The sequence below is a fragment of the Dendrobates tinctorius genome, unplaced genomic scaffold, assembly GCF_039654945.1.
Source record: "Dendrobates tinctorius isolate UK_male_01 unplaced genomic scaffold, ASM3965494v1 ptg000155l, whole genome shotgun sequence".
Lineage (NCBI taxonomy): Eukaryota > Metazoa > Chordata > Amphibia > Anura > Dendrobatidae > Dendrobates > Dendrobates tinctorius.
Window position 1 is genome coordinate 767336 of NW_027361822.1, and position 22078 is coordinate 789413.

The 22078-nt window shown below is 52.2% G+C and overlaps 1 protein-coding gene across 2 annotated transcripts in view; it reads left to right on the forward strand.

The window, feature by feature from the left end:
• The window catches only part of LOC141050948 (uncharacterized), a 105193-nt gene that overhangs the window by 69184 nt on the left and 13931 nt on the right, over positions 1-22078 (forward strand). For both annotated transcript variants that reach the window (XM_073547672.1, XM_073547670.1), the window contains exons 2-9: positions 8972-9121; positions 9251-9430; positions 9514-9637; positions 9721-9818; positions 10309-10458; positions 10589-10768; positions 10842-10965; positions 11049-11146. In XM_073547672.1, the coding sequence (XP_073403773.1) occupies positions 9044-9121; positions 9251-9430; positions 9514-9637; positions 9721-9818; positions 10309-10458; positions 10589-10768; positions 10842-10965; positions 11049-11146 (1032 nt within the window). In that variant the 5' untranslated portion in view covers positions 8972-9043. The remainder of the gene's footprint in view (positions 1-8971; positions 9122-9250; positions 9431-9513; positions 9638-9720; positions 9819-10308; positions 10459-10588; positions 10769-10841; positions 10966-11048; positions 11147-22078) is intronic.

Below are 22078 nucleotides of genomic sequence, written 5' to 3' on the forward strand. Positions count from 1 at the left end.
GGACTCTGCACATTAGGGTACAGCCGGCTCCACATGTAAGAGCTGGAGGAGAAGTCTGCACTGGTGAGCGATAATGGGGGAGCAGGGACTGTGTGATAGAGGGGACAGGACTCAGTCCTGGGGGAGCACCGGGACTCTGCACATTAGGGTACAGCCGGCTCCACATGTAAGAGCTGGAGGAGAAGTCTGCACTGGTGAGCGGTAATGGGGGAGCAGGGACTGTGTGATAGAGGGGACAGGACTCAGTCCTGGGGGGCACCGGGACTCTGCACATTAGGGTACAGCCGGCTCCACATGTAAGAGCTGGAGGAGAAGTCTGCACTGGTGAGCGGTAATGGGGGAGCAGGGACTGTGTGATAGAGGGGACAGGACTCAGTCCTGGGGGAGCACCGGGACTCTGCACATTAGGGTACAGCCGGCTCCACATGTAAGAGCTGGAGGAGAAGTCTGCACTGGTGAGCGGTAATGGGGGAGCAGGGACTGTGTGATAGAGGGGACAGGACTCAGTCCTGGGGGAGCACCGGGACTCTGCACATTAGGGTACAGCCGGCTCCACATGTAAGAGCTGGAGGAGAAGTCTGCACTGGTGAGTGGTAATGGGGGAGCAGGGACTGTGTGATAGAGGGGACAGGACTCAGTCCTGGGGGGCACCGGGACTCTGCACATTAGGGTACAGCCGGCTCCACATGTAAGAACTGGAGGAGAAGTCTGCACTGGTGAGCGGTAATGGGGGAGCAGGGACTGTGTGATAGAGAGGACAGGACTCAGTCCTGGGGGGCACCGGGACTCTGCACATTAGGGTACAGCCGGCTCCACATGTAAGAACTGGAGGAGAAGTCTGCACTGGTGAGCGGTAATGGGGGAGCAGGGACTGTGTGATAGAGGGGACAGGACTCAGTCCTGGGGGGCACCGGGACTCTGCACATTAGGGTACAGCCGGCTCCACATGTAAGAGCTGGAGGAGAAGTCTGCACTGGTGAGCGGTAATGGGGGAGCAGGGACTGTGTGATAGAGGGGACAGGACTCAGTCCTGGGGGGCACCGGGACTCTGCACATTAGGGTACAGCCGGCTCCACATGTAAGAGCTGGAGGAGAAGTCTGCACTGGTGAGCGGTAATGGGGGAGCAGGGACTGTGTGATAGAGGGGACAGGACTCAGTCCTGGGGGGCACCGGGACTCTGCACATTAGGGTACAGCCGGCTCCACATGTAAGAACTGGAGGAGAAGTCTGCACTGGTGAGCGGTAATGGGGGAGCAGGGACTGTGTGATAGAGGGGACAGGACTCAGTCCTGGGGGGCACCGGGACTCTGCACATTAGGGTACAGCCGGCTCCACATGTAAGAACTGGAGGAGAAGTCTGCACTGGTGAGCGGTAATGGGGGAGCAGGGACTGTGTGATAGAGGGGACAGGACTCAGTCCTGGGGGGCACCGGGACTCTGCACATTAGGGTACAGCCGGCTCCACATGTAAGAACTGGAGGAGAAGTCTGCACTGGTGAGCGGTAATGGGGGAGCAGGGACTGTGTGATAGAGGGGACAGGACTCAGTCCTGGGGGGCACCGGGACTCTGCACATTAGGGTACAGCCGGCTCCACATGTAAGAACTGGAGGAGAAGTCTGCACTGGTGAGCGGTAATGGGGGAGCAGGGACTGTGTGATAGAGGGGACAGGACTCAGTCCTGGGGGGCACCGGGACTCTGCACATTAGGGTACAGCCGGCTCCACATGTAAGAGCTGGAGGAGAAGTCTGCACTGGTGAGCGATAATGGGGGAGCAGGGACTGTGTGATAGAGGGGACAGGACTCAGTCCTGGGGGAGCACCGGGACTCTGCACATTAGGGTACAGCCGGCTCCACATGTAAGAGCTGGAGGAGAAGTCTGCACTAGTGAGCGGTAATGGGGGAGCAGGGACTGTGTGATAGAGAGGACAGGACTCAGTCCTGGGGGGCACCGGGACTCTGCACATTAGGGTACAGCCGGCTCCACATGTAAGAGCTGGAGGAGAAGTCTGCACTGGTGAGCGGTAATGGGGGAGCAGGGACTGTGTGATAGAGGGGACAGGAATCAGTCCTGGGGGAGCACCGGGACTCTGCACATTAGGGTACAGCCGGCTCCACATGTAAGAGCTGGAGGAGAAGTCTGCACTGGTGAGCGGTAATGGGGGAGCAGGGACTGTGTGATAGAGGGGACAGGAATCAGTCCTGGGGGAGCACCGGGACTCTGCACATTAGGGTACAGCCGGCTCCACATGTAAGAGCTGGAGGAGAAGTCTGCACTGGTGAGTGGTAATGGGGGAGCAGGGACTGTGTGATAGAGGGGACAGGACTCAGTCCTGGGGGGCACCGGGACTCTGCACATTAGGGTACAGCCGGCTCCACATGTAAGAGCTGGAGGAGAAGTCTGCACTGGTGAGCGGTAATGGGGGAGCAGGGACTGTGTGATAGAGGGGACAGGACTCAGTCCTGGGGGGCACCGGGACTCTGCACATTAGGGTACAGCCGGCTCCACATGTAAGAACTGGAGGAGAAGTCTGCACTGGTGAGCGGTAATGGGGGAGCAGGGACTGTGTGATAGAGGGGACAGGACTCAGTCCTGGGGGGCACCGGGACTCTGCACATTAGGGTACAGCCGGCTCCACATGTAAGAACTGGAGGAGAAGTCTGCACTGGTGAGCGGTAATGGGGGAGCAGGGACTGTGTGATAGAGGGGACAGGACTCAGTCCTGGGGGGCACCGGGACTCTGCACATTAGGGTACAGCCGGCTCCACATGTAAGAGCTGGAGGAGAAGTCTGCACTGGTGAGCGGTAATGGGGGAGCAGGGACTGTGTGATAGAGGGGACAGGACTCAGTCCTGGGGGAGCACCGGGACTCTGCACATTAGGGTACAGCCGGCTCCACATGTAAGAGCTGGAGGAGAAGTCTGCACTGGTGAGCGGTAATGGGGGAGCAGGGACTGTGTGATAGAGGGGACAGGACTCAGTCCTGGGGGGCACCGGGACTCTGCACATTAGGGTACAGCCGGCTCCACATGTAAGAACTGGAGGAGAAGTCTGCACTGGTGAGCGGTAATGGGGGAGCAGGGACTGTGTGATAGAGAGGACAGGACTCAGTCCTGGGGAGCACCGGGACTCTGCACATTAGGGTACAGCCGGCTCCACATGTAAGAGCTGGAGGAGAAATCTGCACTGGTGAGCGGTAATGGGGAAGCAGGGACTGTGTGATAGAGGGCACTGGAATCAGTCCTGGGGGAGCACCGGGACTCTGCACATTAGGGTACAGCCGGCCCCACATGTAAGAGCTGGAGGAGAAGTCTGCACTAGTGAGCGGTAATGGGGGAGCAGGGACTGTGTGATAGAGGGGACAGGACTCAGTCCTGGGGGGCACCGGGACTCTGCACATTAGGGTACAGCCGGCTCCACATGTAAGAGCTGGAGGAGAAGTCTGCACTGGTGAGCGATAATGGGGGAGCAGGGACTGTGTGATAGAGGGGACAGGACTCAGTCCTGGGCGGCATCGGGACTCTGCACATTAGGGTACAGCCGGCTCCACATGTAAGAGCTGGAGGAGAAGTCTGCACTGGTGAGCGGTAATGGGGGAGCAGGGACTGTGTGATAGAGGGGACAGGACTCAGTCCTGGGGGGCACCGGGACTCTGCACATTAGGGTACAGCCGGCTCCACATGTAAGAGCTGGAGGAGAAGTCTGCACTGGTGAGCGGTAATGGGGGAGCAGGGACTGTGTGATAGAGGGGACAGGACTCAGTCCTGGGGGGCATCGGGACTCTGCACATTAAGGTACAGCCGGCTCCACATGTAAGAACTGGAGGAGAAGTCTGCACTGGTGAGTGGTAATGGGGGAGCAGGGACTGTGTGATAGAGGGGACAGGACTCAGTCCTGGGGGGCACCGGGACTCTGCACATTAGGGTACAGCCGGCTCCACATGTAAGAGCTGGAGGAGAAGTCTGCACTGGTGAGCGGTAATGGGGGAGCAGGGACTGTGTGATAGAGGGGACAGGACTCAGTCCTGGGGGGCACCGGGACTCTGCACATTAGGGTACAGCCGGCTCCACATGTAAGAACTGGAGGAGAAGTCTGCACTGGTGAGTGGTAATGGGGGAGCAGGGACTGTGTGATAGAGGGGACAGGACTCAGTCTTGGGGGAGCACCGGGACTCTGCACATTAGGGTACAGCCGGCTCCACATGTAAGAGCTGGAGGAGAAGTCTGCACTGGTGAGCGGTAATGGGGGAGCAGGGACTGTGTGATAGAGGGGACAGGACTCAGTCCTGGGGGGCACCGGGAATCTGCACATTAGGGTACAGCCGGCTCCACATGTAAGAGCTGGAGGAGAAGTCTGCACTGGTGAGCGGTAATGGGGGAGCAGGGACTGTGTGATAGAGAGGACAGGACTCAGTCCTGGGGAGCACCGGGACTCTGCACATTAGGGTACAGCCGGCTCCACATGTAAGAGCTGGAGGAGAAATCTGCACTGGTGAGCGGTAATGGGGAAGCAGGGACTGTGTGATAGAGGGCACTGGAATCAGTCCTGGGGGAGCACCGGGACTCTGCACATTAGGGTACAGCCGGCCCCACATGTAAGAGCTGGAGGAGAAGTCTGCACTGGTGAGCGGTAATGGGGGAGCAGGGACTGTGTGATAGAGGGGACAGGACTCAGTCCTGGGGGGCACCGGGACTCTGCACATTAGGGTACAGCCGGCTCCACATGTAAGAGCTGGAGGAGAAGTCTGCACTGGTGAGCGATAATGGGGGAGCAGGGACTGTGTGATAGAGGGGACAGGACTCAGTCCTGGGCGGCATCGGGACTCTGCACATTAGGGTACAGCCGGCTCCACATGTAAGAGCTGGAGGAGAAGTCTGCACTGGTGAGCGGTAATGGGGGAGCAGGGACTGTGTGATAGAGGGGACAGGACTCAGTCCTGGGGGGCACCGGGACTCTGCACATTAGGGTACAGCCGGCTCCACATGTAAGAGCTGGAGGAGAAGTCTGCACTGGTGAGCGGTAATGGGGGAGCAGGGACTGTGTGATAGAGGGGACAGGACTCAGTCCTGGGGGGCACCGGGACTCTGCACATTAGGGTACAGCCGGCTCCACATGTAAGAACTGGAGGAGAAGTCTGCACTGGTGAGTGGTAATGGGGGAGCAGGGACTGTGTGATAGAGGGGACAGGACTCAGTCCTGGGGGGCACCGGGACTCTGCACATTAGGGTACAGCCGGCTCCACATGTAAGAGCTGGAGGAGAAGTCTGCACTGGTGAGCGGTAATGGGGGAGCAGGGACTGTGTGATAGAGGGGACAGGACTCAGTCCTGGGGGGCACCGGGACTCTGCACATTAGGGTACAGCCGGCTCCACATGTAAGAACTGGAGGAGAAGTCTGCACTGGTGAGTGGTAATGGGGGAGCAGGGACTGTGTGATAGAGGGGACAGGACTCAGTCTTGGGGGAGCACCGGGACTCTGCACATTAGGGTACAGCCGGCTCCACATGTAAGAGCTGGAGGAGAAGTCTGCACTGGTGAGCGATAATGGGGGAGCAGGGACTGTGTGATAGAGGGGACAGGACTCAGTCCTGGGGGGCACCGGGAATCTGCACATTAGGGTACAGCCGGCTCCACATGTAAGAGCTGGAGGAGAAGTCTGCACTGGTGAGCGGTAATGGGGGAGCAGGGACTGTGTGATAGAGGGGACAGGACTCAGTCCTGGGGGGCACCGGGACTCTACACATTAGGGTACAGCCGGCTCCACATGTAAGAGCTGGAGGAGAAGTCTGCACTGGTGAGCGGTAATGGGGGAGCAGGGACTGTGTGATAGAGGGGACAGGACTCAGTCCTGGGGGGCACCGGGACTCTACACATTAGGGTACAGCCGGCTCCACATGTAAGAGCTGGAGGAGAAGTCTGCACTGGTGAGTGGTAATGGGGGAGCAGGGACTGTGATAGAGGGGACAGGACTCAGTCCTGGGGGGCACCGGGACTCTACACATTAGGGTACAGCCGGCTCCACATGTAAGAGCTGGAGGAGAAGTCTGCACTGGTGAGCGGTAATGGGGGAGCAGGGACTGTGTGATAGAGGGGACAGGACTCAGTCCTGGGGGAGCACCGGGACTCTGCACATTAGGGTACAGCCGGCTCCACATGTAAGAGCTGGAGGAGAAGTCTGCACTGGTGAGCGGTAATGGGGGAGCAGGGACTGTGTGATAGAGGGGACAGGACTCAGTCCTGGGGGGCACCGGGACTCTGCACATTAGGGTACAGCCGGCTCCACATGTAAGAGCTGGAGGAGAAGTCTGCACTGGTGAGCGGTAATGGGGGAGCAGGGACTGTGTGATAGAGGGGACAGGACTCAGTCCTGGGGGAGCACCGGGACTCTGCACATTAGGGTACAGCCGGCTCCACATGTAAGAGCTGGAGGAGAAGTCTGCACTGGTGAGCGGTAATGGGGGAGCAGGGACTGTGTGATAGAGGGGACAGGACTCAGTCCTGGGGGGGCACCGGGACTCTGCACATTAGGGTACAGCCGGCTCCACATGTAAGAGCTGGAGGAGAAGTCTGCACTGGTGAGTGGTAATGGGGGAGCAGGGACTGTGTGATAGAGGGGACAGGACTCAGTCCTGGGGGGCACCGGGACTCTGCACATTAGGGTACAGCCGGCTCCACATGTAAGAGCTGGAGGAGAAGTCTGCACTGGTGAGCGGTAATGGGGGAGCAGGGACTGTGTGATAGAGGGGACAGGACTCAGTCTTGGGGGAGCACCGGGACTCTGCACATTAGGGTACAGCCGGCTCCACATGTAAGAGCTGGAGGAGAAGTCTGCACTGGTGAGCGGTAATGGGGGAGCAGGGACTGTGTGATAGAGGGGACAGGACTCAGTCCTGGGGGGCACCGGGACTCTGCACATTAGGGTACAGCCGGCTCCACATGTAAGAGCTGGGGGAGAAGTCTGCACTGGTGAGTGGTAATGGGGGAGCAGGGACTGTGTGATAGAGGGGACAGGACTCAGTCCTGGGGGAGCACCGGGACTCTGCACATTAGGGTACAGCCGGCTCCACATGTAAGAGCTGGAGGAGAAGTCTGCACTGGTGAGTGGTAATGGGGGAGCAGGGACTGTGTGATAGAGGGGACAGGACTCAGTCCTGGGGGAGCACCGGGACTCTGCACATTAGGGTACAGCCGGCTCCACATGTAAGAGCTGGAGGAGAAGTCTGCACTGGTGAGTGGTAATGGGGGAGCAGGGACTGTGTGATAGAGGGGACAGGACTCAGTCCTGGGGGAGCACCGGGACTCTGCACATTAGGGTACAGCCGGCTCCACATGTAAGAGCTGGAGGAGAAGTCTGCACTGGTGAGTGGTAATGGGGGAGCAGGGACTGTGTGATAGAGGGGACAGGACTCAGTCCTGGGGGGCACCGGGTCTCTGCACATTAGGGTACAGCCGGCTCCACATGTAAGAGCTGGAGGAGAAGTCTGCACTGGTGAGTGGTAATGGGGGAGCAGGGACTGTGTGATAGAGGGGACAGGACTCAGTCCTGGGGGAGCACCGGGACTCTGCACATTAGGGTACAGCCGGCTCCACATGTAAGAGCTGGAGGAGAAGTCTGCACTGGTGAGTGGTAATGGGGGAGCAGGGACTGTGTGATAGAGGGGACAGGACTCAGTCCTGGGGGAGCACCGGGACTCTGCACATTAGGGTACAGCCGGCTCCACATGTAAGAGCTGGAGGAGAAGTCTGCACTGGTGAGTGGTAATGGGGGAGCAGGGACTGTGTGATAGAGGGGACAGGACTCAGTCCTGGGGGGCACCGGGACTCTGCACATTAGGGTACAGCCGGCTCCACATGTAAGAGCTGGAGGAGAAGTCTGCACTTGTGAGTGGTAATGGGGGAGCAGGGACTGTGTGATAGAGTGGACAGGACTCAGTCCTGGAGGGCACCGGGACTCTGCACATTAGGGTACAGCCGGCTCCACATGTAAGAGCTGGAGGAGAAGTCTGCACTGGTGAGCGGTAATGGGGGAGCAGGGACTGTGTGATAGAGGGGACAGGACTCAGTCTTGGGGGAGCACCGGGACTCTGCACATTAGGGTACAGCCGGCTCCACATGTAAGAGCTGGAGGAGAAGTCTGCACTGGTGAGCGATAATGGGGGAGCAGGGACTGTGTGTTAGAGGGGACAGGACTCAGTCCTGGGGGGCACCGGGAATCTGCACATTAGGGTACAGCCGGCTGCACATGTAAGAGCTGGAGGAGAAGTCTGCACTGGTGAGCGGTAATGGGGGAGCAGGGACTGTGTGATAGAGGGGACAGGACTCAGTCCTGGGGGCACCGGGACTCTGCACATTAGGGTACAGCCGGCTCCACATGTAAGAGCTGGAGGAGAAGTCTGCACTGGTGAGCGGTAATGGGGGAGCAGGGACTTTGTGATAGAGGGGACAGGACTCAGTCCTGGGGGAGCACCGGGAATCTGCACATTAGGGTACAGCCGGCTTCACATGTAATATCTGGAGGAAAAGTAATCCTCATATACGCGCTGATAATCCATACTGCTGATGTCCCACGAAGATCCAGATGGTTTGGTGAGCGGTCAGATCAATGATGCAACCTCACACTGAGCTGAGTGTGAGAACATGGCTGCATTTAACCGTCAGTACATTATTAAGGTTACCACCAGTCTCCCCACTCCGAGTTTATTTATCTGTCTATCTACCTATCTATCATGTTCCTCAGCGCTATAAACCTGTATCTATGAACATCTTTAATACCTTAAACTCTTTAATTTCTATGCTGCATTTCATTCCATACATGCCACGTTGACACACAGATGTCATACGGGTGTCACATACACACGGATGGGATACGGACCACAGATCACACCAGCATTGGTTTTTCCAGTACACAAATCACCAGGATGTGTGAAGGCGGATCTTTATGATGTTACATCGTCATCTTCTCCCCATTCAGGTCCCTACAATATCGGATCCTCTCAGTGGAGATCTTCTTTATAAGAGAATTCTCCTGAGTGACCCTACAAGGATGGAGAGGGACAGGGACAAGATGGTGGAGAGGATATTACACCTCACCCTAGAGATCCTCTTCCGGCTTACTGGAGAGGTGAGAGATTCTGATGACGTCACATTACATCATTCTTATCTATGGGAATAACAGATGGACAGAACTGGAGAGGTGAGGACTCTGGAAATGTCTGTAGTGAGGTTTGTTAATGTGTCTCTCCATAACCAGGATTACACAGTAGTGAAGAAGACCCCTAGGCAGCCATGTCAGGCCCCTGTGTCTGAGGGATGGGGAAGAACCCTGAGCCCAATCACGGGGCCTCCACCTCACCCCCTGATACATAAGGACATCAATGACCAGAATATCCTAGAACTCGCCTACAAGATGATTGAGCTGCTGACTGGAGAGGTGACACTGCTGGGAATGCTGGGACATTATACTGTAACGCTATGGAGGGATCGAGGGGATGACGGTATCATTGTATGTGTCAGGTTCCTATAAGGTGTCAGGATGTCACCGTCTATTTCTCCATGGAGGAGTGGGAGTATTTAGAAGGACACAAAGATCTGTACAAGGACGTCATGATGGAGGTTCCCCAGCTCCTCACATCACCAGGTAATAGACAGGACTAAATACACACGGCCTATAATTATCTGTATGTAAAGAATGAATTCAGTCCCTGTATGTGTTTCATCTAGTTCTATCCAGTAAGAGGACAACACCAGAGAGATGTCCCCGTCCTCTTCTTCCTCAGGACTGTAAACAAGAAGATTCCGATGTTCCTCTGGATCATCAGGTAGATGGAGAGAAGGTGTCATGAGATCTCCCCTATGATTTGTAGAAGCTGTGAGGGTCTTGTGCTCAGTCTTGTTTTATCTCCCAATATTATACACTGAACGGCCAATTTATTAGAAACACTCCCATCTGAAACTCTATTAGACACTGTCCATTAGCATTCAACCTGCTGTACATGAGAAATCTAAATTCTAGTGGAAAAAGGCATTATATCCTATCACCCACTAGTATTTAGTCATAGCCATTTATCTAGTGTGCTGCTCTGCAGGTGGAGGCATACGGTGATTCTTCATTACATTAACCCCTTTATGCTGATGCTATTTAGCTGTTTAGGGATAACCTGTATGTATGTCTGTATGCAGCTGTGTGTTATACCAGGGGCAGCACGGGGCCATGACTGGAAGTAGTGATCATGTGAAGCCGGTAACAGCTCCGGAGATTTCTTACATGGGATCTTTATGATGTTACATCGTCATCTTCTCCCCATTCAGGTCCCTACAATATCGGATCCTCTCAGTGGAGATCTTCTATATAAGAGCATTTTCTTGAGTGACCCTACAAGGATGGATAGGGACAGGGACAAGATGGTAGAGAGGATATTACACCTCACCCTAGAGATCCTCTTCCGGCTTACTGGAGAGGTGAGAGATTCTGATGACGTCACATTACATCATTCTTATCTATGGGAATAACAGACGGACAGAACTTGGAGAGGTGAGGACTCTGGAAATGTCTGTAGTGAGATTTATTAATGTGTCTCTCCATAACCAGGACTGCACAGTAGTGAAGAAGACCTCTAGGGAGCACTGTCAGGCTCTTGTGTCTTTGGGCTTAGGGGTCTTCCCCATCCGTATCACGGGGCCTCCACCTTACCCACTGGTACATGAAGACATCAATGACCAGAAGATCCTAGAACTCACCTACAAGATGATTGAGCTGCTGACTGGAGAGGTGACTCTGCTGGGACATTGTACAGTAACGCTATGATGGGATTGGGGGATGATGGTATCATTGTATGTGTCAGGTTCATATAAGGTGTCAGGATGTCACCGTCTATTTCTCCATGGAGGAGTGGGAGTATTTAGAAGGACACAAAGATCTGTACAAGGACATCATAATGGAGGTTCCCCAGCCCCTCACATCACCAGGTAATAGACAGGACTAAATACACACGGCCCATAATTATCTGTATGTAAAGAATGAATTCAGTGTTTGTATGTTTTTCCTCCAGATCTATCCAGTAAGAGGACAACACCAGAGAGATGTCCCCGTCCTCTTCATCCACTGGACTGTAAACAAGAAGATCCCGTTGTTCCACAGGATCATCAGGTAGATGGAGAGAAGGTGTCATGAAATATCCCCTATGATGTGTAGATGGCTGTGACGATTTTGTGCCCAGTCTTGTTTTATCCACAAGTAGTTTACACATTGAACGGCCAATTTAAGGCTGGTTTCACATTAGCGTTTTTGCGCGCAGCGCTTTGAGCGCTATCGGTCGCATGCGCCCCTATGTGTTGTGAGTTCATTTTCTGGTCCACCAGTTGTGAGTTCTCCTTCCAGGCTCCCTCTGGTGGTAACAGGAGGTAGTGAGGCTGATTTAATCCATAGAGATCTACCACCTGATAATGAGGATGACGATTGGACCTCAGGAATCTCAGACTGGATTTAAGACAGCCGACGCCCTATTCTGGTGCTGGTGATTCCTTTTGGCTTTTCAGGTCTTGGTTTTCAGCTCTGTTCCAGTCATCTCAAGCTAAGTTTTTCTGCTAATGTTCACACTTGATTTTGTTGGTCTATTCAGTTTTTTGTGTGGCCAGCCAGCCCCGGCTGGGGCTATGCTGAATTTCCACTCTTATTTATCTGTATTGGCCAATCTGCTTTTTGTCCCTTATTAGATTGGCCTCTTTTTGCTCTGTCTCAGAATATTTCAGAGTGCTGATATAGTGGGAGAAGTCTAGTGACTTCAGGGTTAATTTTGCTATCAGAAGTGTTGGACATTATGTTTGTATGGTTTTTGGCAGATTGCAGACAGTGTTTTTCCTTTCCTATCCTTTCTAGTTAGTTTGGGCCCCATCGTTTGCTCAGCTTATTTTCCTGCCTGTGTTTGTGCTTTCATCTTGTTTCACCGTAAGTACTTGTGTGGGGGCTGTATTTCCTTTGGGGTCTGCTCTGGGGCAGTTAGTTTTCCCCTTTTCTTGCTTTAGGCTTATTTAGTCCTCCAGCTGTGACGAAGCGTCTAGGATCATCGTAGGTACGCTCCACGGCTGCTGCTAGTTGTGTGGTTAGGATCAGGGATCTGCAATCTACATAGTTACCAACCTCTCTGGTTTTCTGTGACTTAGCTAGTTTAGTTTTTTTTTCTCCTCGGTGACCCATTCATAACACCTATGTTTAACATGGCGGGCGCATGGTCTAGCACTTGCACACTTTCATCAGCGTTTTCGTGCGCATGCGCTTTTTTCAGGTGTGCGCCTAGATGCGCTAGACGCTACATGTTGCATTTTTTGTTCCACCCAACCTTGTCAAAAAAGCGTGCGATCACGTACTCACGGAATGCGCCAAAAAAGCACATTACAGTCTATGGGGTCGCTGGCGTGCTCTTGGTCATGCGCACTCCAGCGCTTTTGAGCGCATGCGATTTTTAAGTAAACAATGTCTAGACACTGGTTTAAACCACCTCCTACACAAAGAAACATTGTTTGGGGGGGTTGTGTAGATAAAAGAAGGTGTTTGCTCTGGCAGATCAATACTCTACAGACAGCCTGCAACAGACCACAGCCATTTCTTGGATCAAAGCTGCAGCTTCAAGAATGTGAGTATCCTAAATCTAATGTCTGCCTGTCCTTTAAAATGTATTATGTACTAATGCCTTTTATTTTTTTTTATTGCAGCATGTCTTCTGGGCATGAATATCGGCCGTTCCGTGGTGAAGGCGCCCAAGCAGAGTGTGATGTGAGTATCTTCCTACCTGACGTTTTGGGTAAGTATAGCTGCTGCATCTACACATGTGGAAAATGAATTTTTTTTTTTTTTTTTTCAGACATCGGACACTGTTTCAGAGTCCGAAGTGCAGGAGCAGCAGCCTAGCCAAGTGCCGGCGGAGAGACAGCCTGTAAGTATAGACGGACTGTGAATGTCCATATTATTTTTTTTATTTTTTTATTTTTTTGTTCCCTCCTGGCTTTTTTTCTGTCCTGTTTTTCATCTTTAATCTTTCATCTTTTCTGTATTTTTTTTTTCTATCTTTTTCATTTACATACCGTATATACTCATGTATAAGATGAGATTTTCAGCACATTTTTTGGGGCTGAAAGTCCGCCTCTCATCTTATACACGAGTCATATACCTGGGGGTTGGCGGAGGAGGGGGAGGGGGGGTGACAGATCATACTGACCTCCCCCGGCGCTGTCTCTGCAGCCCCCTGCTTCTCCAGGTCTCCCTTCCTGCCTTCAGCGGTCACGCGGTACCGCTCATTACACTCATGAATATGCGTATATTCATGAGTGTAATGAGCGGTATCACGTGACCGCTGAAGGCAGGAAGGGAGACAGTGGAGAAGCGAGGCTGCAGTGCAGAGACCGCGCCAGGAGGGGTGAGTATAGCGATATTCACCTGTCCGTGGGACCATCGCTGCTCACCGCTGTCTGCTGCTTCCTGTGTCCGTGATGTTTAGCCATCAGGGGGCGCGGTGACGTGGTTAGTGCGCGCTGTGCCCTCTGCTGGCTGAACAGTCAGGACGCGCTGACAGTGATGAGCAGCGATGGACCCCGGACAGGTGAATATCTCAGGTGCCGGGTCCCGAGCAGGAGAGGTGAGTATGGTATTTTTTATTTATTTTTTTTTGCAGCATATGGGGGCGTAATATATGGAGCATCATATTGGGGCATATTCTATGGAGCAGCATATGGGGGCATATTCTATGGAGCATCTTATGGGGGGCATATTCTATGGAGCATCTTATGGGGGGCATAATCTATGGAGCATCTTATGGGGGGCATAATCTATGGAGCATCTTATGGGGGGCATAATCTATGGAGCATCTTATGGGGGGCATAATCTATGGAGCATCTTATGGGGGGCATAATCTCTGGAACATCTTATGGGGCATATTCTTTGGAGCATCTTATGGGGCCATAACCTTTATGGAGCAGCATATGGAGCATATTATTCTATGGAGCATCTTATGGGGGCATTATTAACCTTTGTGCAGCATTATATGGGGTGTATTTTGTATGGAGCATCTTATGGGGCCCATCATGAACTGTATGGAGCATTATATGGGCCTCCTGATTCAATATGGATATTCAAAAACATTTAACCTACTGATGTGTCAATTAATTTTACTTTTATTGGTATCTATTTTTATTTTTAAAATTTACCAGTAGCTGCTGCTTTTTCCACCCTAGGCTTATACTCGTGTCAATAAGTTTTCCCATTTTTTTTTGTGGCAAAAGTAGGGGGGTCGGCTTATACACGAGTATATATGGTATATTTCCAAGATTCTAAATTTTTTTTTTTTTTTTTTTCTAGGTTCCACAACGGGATGAAGACATTGTTCTGGACAATTGAGCCCTGATTCGCCTGGTCCAGGAGCGTGTCCCGTTGTGGGACAGCCGTGATCCGCTGCACGCGGACTTGGGGGTGACACGGCGGCAGTGGAATGAGGTGGCCGCAGTGATGATGGATGGCTGGGACAACGCCTCTCCCCGGGTCCGCAAGGATTTTCGTAAGTATTTCAATGCTCTGTGATGCCACAGTGTCATGATGACACAGATGTGTGTCATGCTAGATATATTCTAGCCTGATACACAATTTTGTTATCATGGCCAACAGAGTGAGTGCATTGTGTATTGTATTGTTTTGTGATGTTTCAGTCACCTTGGCCGTGATAATACAGGTGTGTGTCATGCTAGATATGTTCTAGCATGGTTCACAATTGTGTTATCATGGTCAACAATGAGTGCATTGCATATTGTATTGCTGTGTGATGCCGTATTGACTGTTGGCCATGTTCACACAGGTGTGTGTCTTGCTAGATATATTCTAGAATGATACACAATTGTGTTATCATGGCCAACAGTGCATTGTCTATTGTATTACTGTGTGATGCCGCTTTGACTCTTGGCTGTGCTCAACAGTTATGTGTGATGATAGAGATTTTGCCTTCCGTGCATTGTAAAAAATTTTTTTTTTACTTTTTCCCACAGTGAACAAAGTCAGAACCCGTTGGCGCTCGATGAAGGACCGATTCAACAAGGATATTCGTGCTGAGGGCCAGAGTCGCAGTGGTGCTGCAGCAAGGACCAGATCTAAATACAGATATTATAGGCAGTTGGCATTCCTAAGATCGGTCCTTGCCACCAGAGCGTAAGGCTGGTTTCACATTAGCGCTTTTTAAGCGCACGGCCGGGGGTTGCTCCGCCCCCGAACCGGCTCTCTGCCCGGCGTGCCCGCCCCTTGCTTGTAGCGCCGCCTCCTAGCGCACAGCGGCGCCTGCGATCGGCGCACCCTATCTTTAGCATAGGGTGCGCAGATCGTGCGCAGACCGTGCGCTAGTTGCGCTTTGACCTGCGCTGCGCACTTTTGACGGTGCGCCGTGCGCGCCAAAATCAAACTTTTCGGATTTTGGCGCGCACGGCGCACCGTCAAAAGTGCGCAGCGCAGGTCAAAGCGCAACTAGCGCACGGCCTGCGCACGATCTGCGCACCCTATGCTAAAGATAGGGTGCGCCGATCGCAGGCGCCGCTGTGCGCTAGGAGGCGGCGCTACAAGCAAGGGGCGGGCACGCCGGGCAGAGAGCCGGTTCGGGGGCGGAGCTACCCCCGGCCGTGCGTGCGCTTAAAAAGCGCTAATGTGAAACCAGCCTAAGTATTTTGTTGTATTGTATTGTTTTTTAATCTGTGCTTTTCTATTCCACAGCAGTTGGCACTTGTAAATGCATGATACTAATGTTTTTCTCTTCACAGCACCTGGAGCAGCACCCTGCAACCTGTTCCTGGAGCGGTCCTTCATCGAACGACCTTGGACCCGTCCCAGGCATCCGACAGCCAGGAAGCAGCTTGCAGGTCAGCACCCCAGACAGCTGGAGACCAGGAAGCTGGTCAATCAGTTGTTCCCCTGTCCCAGGTCTCTGCCACTGGTTTTGCGGGCACTTCCCGCCAGCGGCAGAGGGCCTCGGACAGGAATGTCATGCCAGAGTTCCTTCACTTGAGCTCGGCTTTTCAGAATGCCCTCAAGGCGCTGTCAGACAGAGTGGAAAGTGGTTTTTCCCTCATGGAACGCAATTTTAACCACATGGACCACCGCTTCCACTCTGTCGACAGTCTCCTTGACTGTCTGGAAGCTGACCTCAACAGACCAGCGCACCATTTTTTCAGTAAAATTGAACGGGACATGGCGGAACACCTTAGTCCTGATCAACAGCTGACTGTGATGCAGGCCTGCAACACTGATTTCATGCAGGCTATGCAGCAGAGTCAGTACGGGCAGCAGTCAGTGGTGTCATTTCCACCTGTGCCACCACTGACTCGCTTCACCTCATTGCCGACTTATGCTGCATACCACTGCACGGCCACCTGCATTCCAAGCCAAGCCGGACACCACCACACCACCCCAAGTCTGAGTGCAGCTGGACACTCCACCACCATCACCATGGCAAGCGCTGCTCCTGTCTGGACCACCACTGCACCTGCTTGGAGCACTGCCGCCACCACTGCTACCGCCTGGAGCAGCATTGCCGGCACCACTGCTACCGCCTGGAGCAGCACTGCCGCCACCACTGCTACCGCCTGGAGCAGCACTGCTGCCACCACACAGCAGCATCAGGGGGACCCCCATTCTCTTTTTGTGCCAACGCAGCAATGGTCCCCCGGCTCCAGGCGGTCAGAAAGGCGGTTAGGCAGCTCCAAGAGGTCCATGCCAGACTCCCAACAAGAAAAGAAACACAAAAAAAGAGAACTTTGAGCGTCTCTCCCCCCACACCTACTACTGTGTCTCAACCTGCCTCTCGTTCCATCCCTGAGCTCCCTTCCCCCAACTTTTGTCGCCCCTTCCCCTCGAACCCCTTCCTCGCCCTCCAGCCATTCCTCGTCTCTCCACACCCCCAGCGTGCCACGATCCTCCCCCAAACGTCGTTCCCAATAAAAGCTTTTTTTTTTTTTTTTTTTTAAATAAATGATAAAGCATGGTTTCCTGTAATACTGTTTGTTTTTTTCGCCACCTACACACACTGCGCCGTACACTTTGTGTTTTTGCCACCACATAGCTCCATTAATGACACATTTTTCTTTTGTCACTTCAGGAGATGTGTTGTCAAAAACAAAAATATATGACTTGTATTTTCACCAACAGTCTCTTCAGTCTGCTAATATTGCACAGACTGAATAGAGGATGGTGTTCAGTGCAAGGCATATCTATTGTTACCTTGCCAGGTATCATAAAAAGTTAATTGAGGATGGTGTGTTTTTAACCATCATCATTTAACTTTGACACACGGCCAGGGGATTCTAGATATATCTTGTAATTAACCACATCCTCTATTCAGTGTGCGGTGTATAAACTGAGGAGATGATGTAGAAAATACACGTCATATGTACAATACCCTGGCCTCGTATCATAACTATACCCCCTGATGAAGGCTTAGTGCCGAAACGCGTGTCGGGACCGGGTAGCTACTCCAGGAGAGGTTGTACATTATATTTTTTATTTATTCACTTTATTTTATATACACATCTTTCACATTGGTTTTCTTTTCCTGCTCTGGATGCATCCGTTATTTTATTGTGACACAATTTGTGTCTTTCTTTTTCTTGTTTGATATTATATGGATGCTCTGTATAGACATTCTGTGATATACACTGGTTTATTGTGGTTGTTTTTATTCAAATTGCACGGTCATTATATGCACTGTATTATAATTATTATAAATAACACTTGAATTTTGTCATTACTATCTCATTTTTTATTTTTTTTTATTTTTTCTTTTATCTTTTCATTTTTCTTTTTCTTTTTTTTTTTTCACACACTATGTATGTCTTATATCTGGGTGGCATGACCCTTCTGAAATAATGTTTCAGTATATAATTATATCTATTTTTATGGAATGTTTTTAATTAATGATTAGGTATATTAATAAATAATATTTTTGGGACTTATGGTCGTTTGTGTTTCTGTGTGTTGATTATCTATTGCACGCAGACTGGAGCGATGTTGGAGGTTCACTCACATGTGTATTCACCTGCCCATGTGTGATAACATTCTGAAGTGAGGATGCGTTATTTTGGCCATGACACCCGGCCTGAGGATTGTAGAAGTTGTATAAACTTTATCATCACTCCAGTCTGCGTTCATACTCAAGCTACAGTGGTGATCCTGCAAATAATATTTATACTCCCATGGTCAGGTTTCATTAAGAGTGAAGGATACTAGTGCATACCAAAATCACTATTTGTAACATCAGGCCAGGTGATACAAATATTAGTTGTATTATCTCTACCGTCGCTGCAAATTGAACACAAACTGGAGAGATGATAAAGTTCATACAATTTGTGTGTATGTATAGTCACCTGGTCATGATGCACAAAACACAGCATCATGAATTCATGGGTACACCTGGGCAGGTGATTGTATTGGAGTGTATAAAAACTGTGCACTCAGTACAGGTATCAAAACAGGTTTTTTTATTAACATACACACAAGAAAACATTTTTACACCATTTGATCTTGCCATTCCACACGTCCTACATCTGAGATAAAGTAGGCCGCAAATTGGTCCCTCATTTGGCCAACTTCAACGAATGACCGGAGAGGGTGCTGAGTGAATTCAGGCAATGGGATTGGAGCTGCATCATCAAGTTCAAAGCTAGGGTGCTCTTTAGCCATCACAAAATTATGAAGAACCACACACTCCTTCACCACCTCATCCACTGTTTTCAGTTTCAGACTAATGGCTGTGCCGAGAATGCGCCATCTGGAGACAAGAATACCAAAGGCACACTCTCTACAGTTCTTCGTGCCCTGGTCAGTCTGTAATTAAAGATTTCTCCTTCGCCTCATTGGGGGACACAGCTACTGTAGGTGTATGCTGCTGACACTAAGTGAAAAAAGAGGTTAGCTCCTCTGCCGTATACACCCTCGCCCCGGTTGCGGGCGGAATCAGTTTTTGCTTAGTGTCCATTGGAGGCATATGTCTGGTCTTTTTTTTCCAGAGTCTGTCATTTTTTCCATGAAGATAAGACGAGCAACGGATCCTATTGAAAGGGTCCGATTTCCCCAAACCAACAACGGGCGAGCACGTGCGAGTGTCGCCTTCACGTATCCTTTCGTACAGTCCGTGCGGCCCCCACTGCATCACCAATGCCAGACAGCGGTGATGGAAGGTGGCGGACGGTCCCTCTCCTCTTCCTCTATAAGGGAAGATGGAGCTAGGGTGCCTGCACCGTCCTTAAACTTTTTTTTTGGCCCCCCTAACCTGAGGATGAAGATGGACGTCGAGGGATGAGGTATGGAAGGAGGTGGGCTGGGAGGGCTCCTGCGGACCCCCGTGGTCAGTGCTCCTGGCGTCGTTCTTAGGCATCCCCGGGCTCCCTGGCTGTGCCACATAGCGTGGTATCCGGCGGCGCAGGCTCCTGGCCCGGTGTCCCGCCCCGAGTCTGGGCGCAAGCCGGAAACTTAGTCCCCAGCTTTTCCCGGAGCTAGGCCGTGGGTGGAAATCCCGCCCCCATGACACGGTCACTCCCGGCGGACCCGTCCATCGGGGCCTCGGGCGGACGGCAAAATTTAGTCCCCGGCTTCTGCCAGGGACTAGACCGCGGACGGAAGTTCCGCCTCTTCGTCCGGAGCGCTGTTTTTTTTAAGGAGAAGCTGGACGTCTGACAGGCCAGGACGGGGGGGACACAGGACTGGGGTGAGTGTTACCCCTGGAGGAAGGCCACCCTCTGTATTTTTCCAGAGGCTAAGCAGCTTTTTGGGCCTTGGCATATCACTTAGCAGCCATCATATCCAGAAAAGCAAAGGCACACACATTCTTATATGTTGCCTGCACCTCCTGTCAGTCCGCCTTTCCATGGGCGCAAACCAAGCAGATTTACAAAGCCTGCGATTCCGAACGTGCCCAGGAGCCCTCCCCTGCGACCGAGGCCAGTGTACTGAGCCCCCCGGAATGGGCCCTGTCTCTGTCGCAGTCCATGGCATCGCTTACGAGAGCAATCGAGTCCCTTCGGGCCCCAGATAGGGGCAGGAATAGCGGCTCGCCTGTGTTAGAGGGGTCCCCCCACCTCACAGGAGCCTCCGGCCTGCAGGGGCCGCTCTCACTCCAGACAGATGCGGGGGAAACAAACCCACATAGCGTCTCCTGGTCCATCTGGTGCTTCGGCATCCATAAGTTTGGCCTCTCGCTCACCTTCAAGGGTGGTTAGCGGGAATTCAGATTACGACTTGGATAAGCCGCTTGATTCGGGTACTCCAGAATACCGTGAAACAATTGACAGTCTCATTGAGGCCGTCAACCAGACCCTTGGGACCGAAGATGATTCCACCTTGGCCTCAGGTCATAAGGTCTCATTTAAGCGAGCAAAGCGGCCGCATAGAGTGTTTAGTTCTCACCCAGAGTTTGAGGACATAGTACAACAACACAGAGAGCGGCCCGACAAACAGTTCTCAGGGCAAAAGGCGCTCGAGGTGAGGTATCCGTTCGCCCCTGATCTCTGTAAGAAATGGGAGTCCCCAATGGTAGATCCACCCGTGTCACGCTTGGTCTCTAGGACCCTGTTATCCATACCTAGTGGGTCCTCTATCAAGGATCCCACTGACTGTCTCGTAGAGAGCCTAGCTCGCTCGGTATTTGAGGCATCAGGTTCAGCACTCTCCCCCTCATTTGCGGCAACCTGGGTAGCAAAGGCCATGATGGCTTGGTCAGAATCATTGAACAGAGCCCTGCAGGGTATGGACCTACCAGCAGAGGTATCAGAGATCGCAAATCAGATCACTTTGGCCGGGGACAACCTAATTAATGCATCTTTGGATGCGGCCAACTGCGCGGCTCTCACTGCGGTGAATGCGATCTCCATTAGGACGGCTTTATCATTGAGGACATGGCAGGCAGACACAACTTCCAAGAAATCCCTGACTTCCTTGCCTTATCAGAGCGGTTTTCTGTGCGGGGAAAAGTTGGATCAGCTCATCTCTGATTCCACAAGTGGAAAGAGCAGTTTCCTCCCTCAACAAAGGGTTAAGCAGCTGTTTCGCCACCAACCTCAGACACGGTTTCGGGCCTTTCGCAACCCCGGGTGGGCTGCAGCGACCAATCCCGCCGCTTCAGGTCGTCCCAGCCAGGACAGGGACCGGCAGGTCTCATATAGAGCCAACCCATTGGGGAGAATGCGTACCCACCAGCCCAGATGAAGAGGACCTAGGTCCCAGAGATCTGCAGCCAAATGACTCGAGGCAATCTCAAGGCGACTTCAACACGGTAGGCGGCCACCTGCTTTGGTTTTGCCACGCCTGGCTCTCCATCCCACACGACACATGGGTAACAGAGCTGGTGTCCTCGGGGTACAAGATAGAATTCATCAAATACCCCCCAAGACGGTTTTTCTTTCTCGTCTTCCAAAAGTAATCGCCCGAGCAAGGGCTTTACTCAAGGCCATAAAATTACTCCAGCACAACGGAGTCATTGTTCCTGTACCGGAGAACGAAAAATATCAGGGGTTCTACTCCAACCTGTTCACGGTGCCCAAAAAGGATGGGGCAGTCAGGCCCATTCTGGACCTAAAGCTCCTAAACAAGTTTATCAGGATCAGACATTTCCGGATGGAGTCTCTCCGTTCAGTCATATCTGCCACGGATGGGGCGGGGAGAATACTTGGCTTCTATCGACATCCAAGACGCCTACCTACACATCCCCATTTTTCCCCTGCACCAAAGGTTCCCGCGCTTCGCCATCAACGGCCTACGCTTTCAGTTCGCAGCACTGCCCTTCGGGTTGGCCACCGCTCCTATGGTATTCACAAAGGTCATGGCAGTCGTCATGGCCACCCTGCATTCCCGGGGCATAGTTGTCTTTCCTTATTTAGATGACCTCTTGGTCAAAGGCCCTTCCTTTCGGGCATGTGAGGAGAGTGTCAGCATCACGCTAGATACTCTTTCCTGCTTAGGATGGTTGGTCAATCTGAAGAAGTCATCCCCTGTGCCAGCGCAGAGGATCTCCTTCTTAGAAATGATCTTTGACACTTCCCTAGGGTTAGTAATTCTCCCTCAGGTCAA